The sequence below is a fragment of the Dysidea avara genome, chromosome 4, assembly GCF_963678975.1.
Source record: "Dysidea avara chromosome 4, odDysAvar1.4, whole genome shotgun sequence".
In the NCBI taxonomy this organism is placed as follows: domain Eukaryota; kingdom Metazoa; phylum Porifera; class Demospongiae; order Dictyoceratida; family Dysideidae; genus Dysidea; species Dysidea avara.
In genome coordinates this window covers 31,944,586-31,957,713 of record NC_089275.1, presented here as the reverse complement: position 1 = coordinate 31,957,713, position 13,128 = coordinate 31,944,586, and the positions used below count along the sequence as shown (strand labels likewise).

General features: G+C 36.2%; 1 protein-coding gene across 1 annotated transcript in view; it reads right to left on the bottom strand.

Moving 5' to 3' along the window:
* LOC136254691 (uncharacterized) overlaps positions 1–13,128 on the bottom strand; it is a 38,497-nt gene that overhangs the window by 21,055 nt on the left and 4,314 nt on the right. Inside the window, exons 2-10 of the mRNA XM_066047416.1 lie at positions 9,702–9,772; positions 7,561–8,061; positions 7,316–7,507; positions 6,725–7,210; positions 6,480–6,671; positions 4,317–4,820; positions 4,066–4,257; positions 2,483–2,968; positions 778–969 (exon numbers count right to left, since the gene is read on the bottom strand). Of these exons, the coding sequence (XP_065903488.1) occupies positions 778–969; positions 2,483–2,968; positions 4,066–4,257; positions 4,317–4,820; positions 6,480–6,671; positions 6,725–7,210; positions 7,316–7,507; positions 7,561–8,061; positions 9,702–9,756 (2,800 nt within the window). The 5' untranslated portion in view covers positions 9,757–9,772. The remainder of the gene's footprint in view (positions 1–777; positions 970–2,482; positions 2,969–4,065; positions 4,258–4,316; positions 4,821–6,479; positions 6,672–6,724; positions 7,211–7,315; positions 7,508–7,560; positions 8,062–9,701; positions 9,773–13,128) is intronic.

The following is a 13,128-nucleotide window of genomic DNA, read 5'->3' as shown; positions in this document are numbered from 1 at the left end:
CCTTAGCCGTTATTGAGTTATGTTTGTTGTCAGTCAGTAGAAAATTCCATTGAATAAATTTTTCCTAAATCTTGTAGCTATCTAAGGCACTTTTGGGCTTAGTTATACCTAATCAATACTGTCACGGCACCAGGATGTTATTGTAAGTCTGGTTTTTGGGTGATAATTCTGGCCAGAAAAACCCAAGCCTCCATGATCCCTAATAATCAGTACTACTGTACTGTATGATAAAACATACAATGCTGTACAATACCTGTACATTTACAAGTCTGTCTTCAGTATTCATCATTGTGTCTTTATAGATACAGTAAGAAGAAATGCGAGTAGAATCAAACCCCAAAGTCAGCCATAGGCTGGTTTTGTGGTCTTATAAGGTACAAAAAGAAGTGAAATCCACACAAAAACAGCTAAGCTGTGAAAAATGGTGCGGCCTTTATACTGTAGGTTTGGGTGAAAAAGTTGTGAAATCAAAGTGGTGGCCAAGAAATAGGTAATCAAAATAAATCTTAATAATGGCTGTAGCTATACAATATCAATTTTTTTTCATTAACATGGTTGCAACGATTTCTTGGCCACCACCTTTGATTTCACAACTTTTGCTACCCATACTTATAAAAGCCACATCATTTTTTCACAGCTTGGCTGTTTTTGTGTCTAAATTTTTCCATAATAGTTACTGCATCATATGCATTTAAAATTCAAAGACCTGCGTATGTGAAAGAACTACATAATTGCTATTACTACTGTTAAATTAAATCACACACATACACAGCATACCTTTCATACAGATTGCATCATTACCACTCCAACTTCCATTACTTTGACAGGTCCTGGTGTCACTACCAGTTAGCTCATAACCAGTGTTACATGTGAAACTACAAGTGTCTCCCTCATAACCCACTCCTACTCTACCAGAACTACATGACATTTCTCCATTGGATGGTGTTGATAGGATATCACATTGAATTACTGTGTAGGCATACAATAATACAAATGCAGATCACAGGATATAATAATGTACATGTATAATAATGGTTTTGGACAGAAAATATATATAAACAATAGCCCGAATAATATTACATCACTTACGTATATAAATTATGACTGTAGTTCTTATCCAGGGTTTTATTAGCTTTTTTGGCTTCATTTACAAACATCTTGCAAATTTATTTCTGAGGCCTGTTTTGAAATTGAAAATATTTTCAAGATGGGTTTTGGTATGGGAGTTCAAAAAAAAAAAAAAAAAAAAGCAGTTTCCACTTCTATGCTTAATTCTTACTGTATTATAGGATTTTTATAATAACAACTGTATATGTAACCCAGTCTGGGAAAACTGGGCTTTTCGCCTATTACAAAGTATCGAGAAAAGCCAATTTTAAGTATTTAGTGTGTTGTAGCTCGCCAATGGTTGAAGCTATGTGTACCAAATTTTCACACGTTTTACACCAATTCCTTGCCTTCCAGAGCAACCACTATACAAGTAACCAGCAGCTAAGTTCCTGCCATTTTAGATAGTTTTTGAACCAAGGTTGGCTGTGTCAGGTGAGCTTCAAATGTGGTGGAAGGCGGGGGCCGGGAAGAAGGGTAAGAGGCTGTTCAAAAGTTGAAAAGGAACATGTAGGGATGAATCAGGCCAAGTTATGGCCATTTAGGTCTTAAAACTAGCTTAAACGAAAGGAAAATCACAGCACAGTTCATTAGTCAATATCATGGAGCTGTACAACCACTAATAGCCATTCCCAATGTGGCCATAGCTCCATTAAGGCCCCACACCATATGTACGGATTGCCACTGTGCTTGGCAAAAGCAGCCAGCAAAAGCAGACCACTCAAGTCTAGCTGATGCTGATTATGAACTTTGATACTTTACTCAAGTAGTATTGTGTTCTTGGTGAAAAAACGAATCTGTTGACATGAGCGATAAGACCGGTTTTCCCAGATAGTCAGATATGTGACTGGGTTTCGGAAAATGATCCAAATTGTACATTAGAAATTGAAGTTCAGAGATAAACATTTAAAAATAATTCAAGTCAGTATAACTTGACAAGGATTGTGAGCACAAGTACGTAATTTATACAACAAAGGAAACCCTAAGAACATCTCTGGTATTCTTACTTCATATTTTACCCCTGTAAGTAGCCCACTCACCCACAATCACCCACCGCCCCAAGTCTGCCACATAATAAATCAGTTCATACCGAGTATTCATGCACTATCATTGTTGGGTGCGATTGCCAAAATACAGTACCTGTATGTCCTGTTTTTGGCATGCATATAAATCATATCTTCGTAGCATAAGCCTCTGAGAACATGATTACTGTATGTACTCTAAAACTAATGACGATAATATTATATTATTTCATGCATGAAAGTTGGTTTTGTCACACACAAAACAAAAATGTCAACAATATTTTAGTACTTAACAAAACTTTGATCACATTATGTACATCAAAGATGTTAAATCTAGTACATCCATAACTTACTAAATAAAATTTGAATCAATGGCTGCGAAGAATTTATTTCACAATTATTACTGCTAACAATACCAGTTGTCATATTCCCTCCATCACAATCATGAACACTTGATTCATTACCAATAATAGTATTAACTTGATAACGTACATTAGATGGATGATAACATCCAATAACATCTCCTGACTTAAACTCTATCCTCTCATTATCACTAACAACTATCTCTGCTAACCAGTACCCATCCATTGCTCTTACTTCACTATCTTCTAATACAATTTCATCACCAATTCTTTCATAAACACTGGGATCACCTGACATGGGACGCCACACTTGAAAGCTAGGATACTCACTACCATTATTATTTAGTGATAGACTAGCAGTAATATGTGTTATTATTCCATCACTGTTACTACAGTTAACATATGGAATGATCACTTGTCTATCAACGCTTAACTGGTTATCTCCTCCTTGATAAACATTGACATTTGCTAGACAACCTACGGAAAACAAGCATAAGATATTGCCCTAGCAAGGATCACAGAAAAAGGTACACAGAATAAGCTGATAATGTTCTACTTCAGATACCTATCAGCTTCTGCCACCTTTTACTTGGTACACCTGGTTAAAATCACTTAGACACTGAAGTGAATATTATTATTTTAAACATTTTGTTACTGCAACAATGTACGTAGTAACTACTTTCTATAAAGTTGTCATCTATCTGATTGAGACACCCAACAACAAACTAACCCACAACTTGAGGGGATCACTACCACTATACAAGACCCTTCTCAATAATAGACTGCCTGTACACTCCTTCTACTAATGAGCCCTAAAGTTATGGAGCAACAAATTCAGCAGGAACATTAACACTTGAAATTTAAATAGTTGATATGCTTTCTATAATTTTTCATTTAGCTGGTTAGCTAGTCATCCTATTTTGTGAATAAATGAATGTGTGCCCTACAATCCCTGGTGGAGGCTCTTCACAGTATCAAACACGTGCAGAGAAGGCAATAATGACATTCCAGGACGGTCAGCTTTTATATCATAGAAATATTCAAGCATATTACAATGCACATACATACATTCACTGTACCAAGAGTGTGTTATGAACTCTTGACTGTACCCATGTGTTTAATGTAGAGTGTGGTCATTAACATGCACCCATTTACAAATTACCAACCATTTTTGCACGGCAAAAGAAAGGCATTGTCAGTTGCAACTAACATATCAAACAATGATGAAAGTGGGTAGTTTGAGGATTAAAACCATTAATAAACTTGGGCATTGAATAATCAGTTACTTTTCAGACACTAAATGTAAGTTTTGGGAGGTGATTTAAATTTCACATTCATAAATCACCTGTACAGAAAAGTCACTGTATTACTGTATCAATTAATCACTACCTGAAATGAAAACTTTGTAGTTGTACTCTATCAATACTCAGGCCTTGCTGAAAAAGAATAATGGGGTGAGCAGAAATACTTCTAAAAATGCTGATCTTTTGCCCTGTACAAATCTGGATAGCATTACGGTAAAATGATGTACTATAGTGCCACGCCTTCTTGTTAACCCATCTATACATCAGTACCTTGTTTACATAAGGCTTCACTACCACTCCAACTTCCATTACTCTGACAGGTCCTATTGTCACTACCAGTTAGCTCATAGCCAGTGTTACATGTGAAACTACAAGTGTCTCCCTCATAACCCACTCCTACTCTACCAGAACTACATGACATTCCTCCATTGGATGGTGTTGATAGGATATCACATCGGATGTCTACAAACACACAGGTATCAATTTAGTTACATACAAAGCACAATTATCATGGTTCATACCAATTGTAAACTGTATCAGTGGTTGTAGGTCATTTGTAGTAAAAGTTTGGGTGACTAAATTGATTTCACTTGATGCAGTGGTGAAATCATTACCATAATTTGTATATCCGTCAGTTTCAATGCTCCAAATTTGGTAACGTGTGTCAGATGGATGATAATATCCTATAACATCTCCAGCTTCAAACTCAATTCTGTCATCATCACTAAGAGATACATCTACTAGCCAGTAGGCTGTCGATAAGTCATGACCAACTTGAACTACCTCACTTTCTATTAACCAAACTTCACCAATTTTATCAAATATACCAACACCAGGTGTTGGTGGATGCCATATTTCAACAGAAGGAGCAGTTACACCACTACGGAATAACATACTGGCAGTTATACCAGTTATTCTGCCACTACATGTAAAATTAGCACGCGGGACTATCACTTGAAGTTGTCGTTGTAGTCTGCGAGGTCCTCTTTGTTGAACCATGACATGGTCAAAGCAACTAATTCTACCTGTATATAAAATTCAGTTAACTATTAAGCATCATTTAAAATTAAATTACATTTTCAAATAAAATCTAGTACTTAGTAATATTTGTACTGTAAATACATACAGTAAGAAATAATTGAGGAACCTGTTCGCAAAAATAATGTGTGCATGTACGTATCAGACATCATTTGTTAAACCACTAATGTAAGTAGCAAGTACTGTATTATATTTTTTACACAAAGCCATATTCGATTAAATGGGATTCTTGATTGTTTATATGTAAGCCCAGTAGCTTACAAAATGGACACATTATTAGCAAAATATATTCCTAGTCTCAAACACATGCACATATCTGGGCTGTTAGCTATTACTGTTAGTGTTTTATACTCTTTTCCTTGTTCGTACATTTAAAAAGAACAACAACCAATACTAAACTATGTATGTGTAAGAGGAATGATACTACATACATACTATGGGTAACTGTGTGAGCAGGTCAGCAAATTGTGCATGTATATAAACATGAAATAAATGATAGAGTAAATGATAATGGCATAATGTATTTCACAGACTGAACTCACGGGCTGGACTTGCAGTCTGGACTCATGCACTGAGTTGAAAACAGTTTTTAAAGAATAATCCAGACATTATCAATCTCTTGCAACACTGGTAGGCCTGAGCCTATTATGCTTTTTAAATTGCCTATTATGCTTTTGAGCAATGCTCCAAAATTTCCCCTAATATGCTCAAATTATGTCCAGTTGTGTCCCATTATGCTCCAAATATGCTTATATAAAATCTTGTCTTGACTGCTCTATTAGAGTATCCAATGCATCTGTGAATGTTCTATTAGGACATTTCGATATGCAGTGACTGTTCTATTAGAGTATATCGATTTTAACTAATATTTTCTTCACAACGTAGCTGTAAATCTGATTTTTACCATGTCCACACACTATCGGCAGAGTTTCAGCTTCTCTGATAACCAATGTACAAAATTTTGCCTATTATGCTAGTCTCAATGCTTTTGGCTACCTATTATGCCCCAAATCATGCTGGAATAATTGGCGCAGGCCTAAACACTGGAGATACCACTATCCAGCTACAACTGTTGATACTGTTCCTACTTACAAGTCAACAAACTAGCACATGCACTAATTAATTAGAATACAATTATGATATACGAGTACTAGCAATGATAAAATGTGACAGAGGTTATTGTTGTAGCTTAGATGCTTTTTGTTGCTTCAGTACTTAGCACTAGTGTTAGAGCTGTAGTGATGAGCCAGTTTATTTGCATAGTCCCATAATCTCGCTAGGTGGTGCCACCTATAGCTATCCTGCTACGAATTATTACTGGCTCATCTCTACAACCTTAGCATTAGTGCTAAAGCAATAAAGAAAAACATCTACGCTACAACAATAGCCTAGCTCTATCATGCTTTATCACTGCTAGTACTTGTGTATTGTAAGTGTATTCTGATTAATTAGCGTATGCATTAGTTTGTTGACTTGTAAGGAAGGGTGTATCAGCAACTGTAGCTGGATAGTGGTGTCTCCAGTGTTGCAAGAGATGGATAATGTCTGGATTATTGTTTAAAAGCTGTTTCCACTTCAGTGCGTCAGTCCAGTTCGCGAGTTCAGTCCGCGAAACACATTAGGCCAATGGTAATTGATTAGTTTACCTTTTATACACACAGTGTCACTACCACTCCAACTCCCATTACTCTGACAGGTCCTATTGTCACTACCAGTTAGCTCATAACCAGTGTCACATGTGAAACTGCAAGTGTCTTCCTCATAACCCACTCCTACTCTACCAGAACTACATGATATTCCTCCATTGAATGGTGTTGATAGGATATCGCATTGAATGTCTACAAATATTATTAGGAAAATCACAATTTATTAAAGTACATGTACAGCTTACCAAATAGAAGTTGAACTAAAAGTTGTTGGAGATTTGAAATACAATCTCCACTGCTAGTATTAACAGTAATCATATTCCCTCCATCACAATCATAAGCACTTGATCCATTACCACTAATAGTATTAACTTGATAACGTACATTAGATGGATGATAACATCCAATAACATCTCCTGAATTAAACTCTATCCTCTCATTATCACTAACAACTATCTCTGCTAACCAGTACCCATCCATTGCTCTTACTTCACTATCTTCTAATACAATTTCATCACCAATTCTTTCATAAACACTGGGATCACCTGACATGGGACGCCACACTTGAAAGCTAGGATACTCACTACCATTATTATTTAGTGATAGACTAGCAGTAATATGTGTTATTATTCCATCACTGTTACTACAGTTAACATATGGAATGATCACTTGTCTATCAACTCTTAACTGATCATCTCCTCCTTGATAAACATTGACACTTGTTAGACATCCTAAGGAAACACACAATATCTATTTAAGGATTTATAATAAGCCTTGTGATCACTAGATACCATGCATAGAACAATTATATACTCTTGTATTATCTAAATGTTTACCTTGTTTACAAACAGTGTTATTACCACTCCAACTTCCATCATTCTGACAGGTCCTATTATCACTACCAGTTAGCTCATAACCAGTGTTACATGTGAAACTACAAGTGTCTCCCTCATAACCCACTCCTACTCTACCAGAACTACATGACATTCCTCCATTGAATGGTGTTGATAGGATATCGCATCGGATGTCTACAACATTTTTGTACATAATACATGCATTGTAATGAACAAAGTATTCATACCAGTAATAAACGTTATCAGTGGCTGTCGATTGATCACAGACATAGTAACCAAGCTGATTGTATTTGATGCATTGGACAACTGATGAACAAAAGCCGTATATCCGTCAGTTTCAATGCTCCAAATTTGATAACGTGTGTCAGGTGGATGATAATATCCTATAACATCTCCAGCTTCAAACTCAATTCTGTCATCATCATTAAGAGATATGTTAACAAAATAGTAAGTATTATTGTTTACATCAGCAGCTTCAACTACATTACGTTCTGCTAACTGAACTTCACCCACTTTATCAAATATGCCAATACCGGGTGTGAGTGGATGCCACAATTCAAAATAAGGATCATTATCACGATTCTCATTTCTCAACATGCTAGCAATTATAGCAGTTATTCTACCACTACATGTAAAATTAGCACGTGGAACAATTACTTGACTTTGTTCTGGAAATCTTCGAGTTCCTATCTGTTGAACCATAACACTGTCTAAGCAACTTTCATTTCCTACATGAATCACAAAATATATAAGGCTTCAAGATTTAATACACAAAGGTTTATTTTAATTTGATTTTGTTTTTATTGAAACTTTATAGCACAAGTGCTGAAGGTCTGTAGGACACTTGGTTCTACAACCTGTTTAAAGATATTATATTCAGTGTGTTTGAAAAGTTGCAGATAGGAGGAATAACTTAGGCAGCCTTGATCCTGCAGCCATCCGATTAATGCTCGAATGTTTACAGGAGTCTGCCAGGCTGTTATAAATAATATCACTCATACTTTCTTCAGGCTGAAAATTAAATGTCTTGTTTTATGCAAACATCTCAGTGATTAATTTAACTGACCGATGCCTTCAAGCTTAACTTGACTATGATACACATTATACGTACTTCTACTGTCTACATTAAAGTAGCAAGGCGAAGAAGAAACTTAACCCCACCCTAACCATTAATGCTAATAATGATGCATTTCATGGAAGTAAGTTCATGGTAAGTGAGCTAGGGTAGGCCTGGCATTGCTGACTGAGACAGGTGCTTCACAACATCTAACTCTAGCTTGTCTTGAAATCACATTACCTCTATACAGACAGTGGGTTTGATAATAAAGTAAAATAAATGAAGTGACTTTCAATAAGCCATTCTAGGTTGTAAACTGGCACCTACATAATATCTACTTCATAACTTCAAGATCCCAGCTCAAATCTACGTAAAACTCCTAATCTCTGTATGTATAATAATATATGTGACCAACTGAGCAAACGCCCACTATATTTTTATTATCACTATTAGCCACTGTCCCACTAGGGACCTGCAAAGAAGGCTACTACAAGCCTGTGTAGCAGGAAGTCATTCATACATGTACAATCCTAATAACGTATTGATAACATGCATATTTTTCTATCCTGTCACCCAACCACTGTTGCATATAATCAGCCAGAAAATGGTGTTCTTGGATGGGGGTAATGACAAGTCTATTGAAGATGACAGATTTTGTGCATGTTGTTTACCTGTGGTTAAAGATGGCTCTGCAAACACACACATGTGCATAATATTGGCAGATAAAACACATTAACAATCATGTTTAAGTTGCTGTTTGTATGGCATCATGATGTCAGATTGAAAAAAGTGTAACACTTTGGAGGAAAAAACTTGGGACTTCCAGGCTAGAGCTCTACCACTCCACCTACCTTAATTTGTAGCTCATAAAAGTGAACCAATTAAAACCTATGTATGTATTTTAGCTAGCTACTGTACGTAAACTGTACAGGGTGAAGAAGTGGAAACCAAAGCTGAACCTAAACCTAATGCTAACTTTACAGTTGCCTATTAAGCATAATGACTCTTTCACTGTCTATATGAAAGTAATTTTTGGTGAATTCAAGTCAAGCTATGGTTGGAATGAGTGAAGGAAGAGTTCCAGTGAAGCTGAGCCAATCCTAACTTGCCTCAAACTCACTTACTTTCACACAACTAATGTGTTTGATTCAAGAGTTATGAATGATTGCCATAATATGACTAACAAAAAATATATATACAGCAGTACTGTGTAAATAGCCACTCCATTAAGGATATGCTAATGAATATTTAATGGTAAATCATATCATTCTTTATGACAAAAAATACACATAACAGTGTATAACTGCTTACTTGAAAGTTTTAGACATAACTGCAGGATGAAAAATAAAGAAAGTGACTTTATCATAATCAATGAAAATGACCTACAATACACACACAACCCTTGTTGACATTATATACATACATGATTAAGACACACGATAGTGTGTCATGTGGCCAAGTACAGCCAGTGCAGGAGCACTACAGTCAAGTATGTATTTTATAAGAACCAAGAAAACACCATTTCGATGCATCCATAGCTTGATAATGCCTGACTTCAAGGTAGGACATCTCTCGTTTCAATTTTGAGCTAAACCCTACAAACCATCACTGAGATATGCAACTTCAAAGTTCATCTGAGTTTTCTTCGTATTTTTCTTCATAATTATTTTATTTTTGCTCCACTTTCAAAAATTGCTATTACTTGCTCATGCTTCAGTCATATTTTCTTTAAATTTGGAGGGCAGTAAGAATGTAATACAACTCATTTACAATCCAAATTTCATATAGCTACATTGGATAAAGAACAAGCAAGTCATACACAATTTAAAAAAAAAATGCGATAGCGATTTTGTCATGGCTACAGGATAAACTGCTTCAAGGAATGATTTGAAAATCGATCTGCACATGGAATAAACAACGAAGTGTAAAACTTTTGTGGTTTGAAAGAAATTTCACAAATAGTCATGGGGTTATAACAAAAACACTAACTATGTGTAAAAAGCGTATGATTGAGCTTTGTTAATAAAAAAGTATAAATTGCCACGCCTACCAGGCAAATTAGTTAATAGAATCATAGGTAGATATGTAGATTAAGGTGAGGTATCAAGATACACTATCTGCGGCCAAGTACAGCCAGTGTGGATGTGCAACAGACAAGTGTGTATTTTACAGTAACCAGGAAAATGCTGTTTTCACGCATTCATATGCAGTTCGATAATGGCTGAGCAGAAATTAATCATTTTTGCTGTGGCAACTTCCTCGTGGTAGGGCATTTTCCATTCCAAATTTGAGGTGAATCTGCCCATCCATTACTGAGATATGTGCCTTCAACATTTCTCCGTATTTTTCTTCTTATTAATAAACTTTTTCTTCTTCGTTTCGTACACTTTAGAAAAATCATAATAACATGTGCGTGCTTTGATTGATTTACTTAAAATTTGGAAGGTAGTAAGAGCGTAATACTGCACATGTACAGTCAAATTTTGGTACACACCAGACAAAGCACAAGGGAGTTAGGAATGATTTTTCAAAATTTCAAAGATGATTTGTTGTCACGTCTCCAGGGTAAACTGCTGGAAAGAATAACTTGAAAATTGGTCTGTACATGGAGTAATTAACATAGTGCAAACCTCTTTTGGTTTTAAAGAAATCGCACTAACAGTCATGGAGGTATAACAAAAATTCCAACTATCTGTAAAAATGGCACGATCAAGTTTTTAGTATTACTTACCATGCCTACAAGGCATATAGCTAATGGAATCAACTGAAAATAGGTAAAGAGTTAGAATAATTAAGATCCTTCAGTAGTTTACAAGGAATCAGATAAAAACCAATGAGTTACACTACGACACTCAAGTACAGTAGTGTGCGATCGAGATACTCTAACAGAGCAGTCAGCTAAGAAGTAAATACTCTCTTAAAAGCATTATTATAAGCCACTCTGTATGGAGGAGCTTAACTAATAAAAGATCAGCCTGTAAAGAGATCAGCTAGAAACAAGTCAGCAAGTCACCCTGTAAAGTGTTAAACAACATTTCAAATCACCCTGTAGAGCATTCAGCTAGAAACCAGTGACCCTAAAGAGAGTTAAACTATATTTCAAGTCACCCTGTTGAGAGTTCAGCTGGAAACAAGTTACCTTGTAGAGAGACTAGCTAGAAACAAGTTATCCTGTATAAAGATCAGCTACATAATCTTCCTGTAGAGAGACCAGCTGGAAACAAATCAACTTGTGGAGAAATCAGCTAGAAACAAGGCATCCTGTAGAGACACCAGCTGAAAACAAATCACCTTGCAGAGCTAGAAAAACAAACAAGTCAGCCTGTGAAAATGTTCAGTAATAAACAAACAGAGATCAGCTGGAACAAATCACCCTGTAGAAAAGTCAGCTAGAAACAAGTCACACAGACTGTCAGTAGAGAAATCAGTTAGAAGCAAATCTCTAAGTAGAGAGATCAGCTGGAAACAAATCACCTTGTAGAGAGAAACAAATCACTGTATAGAGAGATCAGCTAGAAACAAATCACCCTATAAAGAGATCAGCTAGAAACGAATCACTCTGTAGAGAGATGAACTAGAAATAAGTCACCATGCAGAGACTTCAGCTACGTTTCAAGTCAGCGTATAGAAAGTTTAGTAGAGACAAGCTGCCCTGTAGAGAGATCAACTAGAAACAAGTCACTATGTACAGACAGCTATATATGTGACCCAGTCTGGGAAAACTGGTCTTATCACCTATTTAAAAGTATCGAGAAATGCAGGTTTTAAGTATTTAGTGTGTTGTAGCTCGCCAATGGTTGAAGCTATGTGTACCAATTTTTCATATGTTTTATACCAATTCCTTACCTTCCAGAGCATCCACTGTGCAAGTAGCCAACAACTAAGTTTCCCGCCATTTTAGATAGTTTTTAAACAGAGGTTAACTGTATCAGGCGAGCTGCAAAATGGGTGGGAGGTGGGGGGCCTAGAAGGCGGGAAAGATGGTGTTCAAAAATTAAAAAAATAGGCGTAGGGATGAATTAGGCCAAGTTTTGGGATATGCAGGTCTCAAAATTGGCTAAAATGATAGGAAATTGACAGCAGAACACCACAGAGCTGTACAGCCACATACAGTCATCTCCAGGCTTACCAGAGCTCCATTAAGGTCCCACACCGCATGTACGGATCGCCACTAGACTTGGGAAAAGCAGCCAGCAAAACCAGACCACTCAAGTCTAGCTGATTTTGATTGTGGAATTAGATAGTTTATTCATGTAGCTTTGTGTCCTGGGTGAAAAATCGAATCTGCTGACTTGGTATAGGCGATAAAACCGGTTTACTCAGATATAAGCAAGTCACCATGAAGAGAGATCAGCTGGAAACAAATCACACAAATCGCTTTGTAGAGAGAAGTTACCATTTGAAATGCCCCACAAGCATGGAGAATTTTTGTTATTTTAACGAAGACTCACTATATGACTGATAATAGTTAATTTGTGTATTATTTAATTGTGTTGCTTTGTATTTGTTATGTCTTGTATGTTTTTCAGGTTTGTACTTGTGTATTTGTATGTGTCTCAGTGTACTCTGATGTGGAAGAACGGCTATGCTCAATGTCATGAGTTTAAACAAAATATCAATCAATCAATCTCAGACTCTGGAATGCCAAGTATAATTTTGGTACACTGAAATTCTGTAACTAGGGCTACATGCAGGGCAGGTACCAGTGCTACACTGTAGTAAACAGTACAAAGCAAGT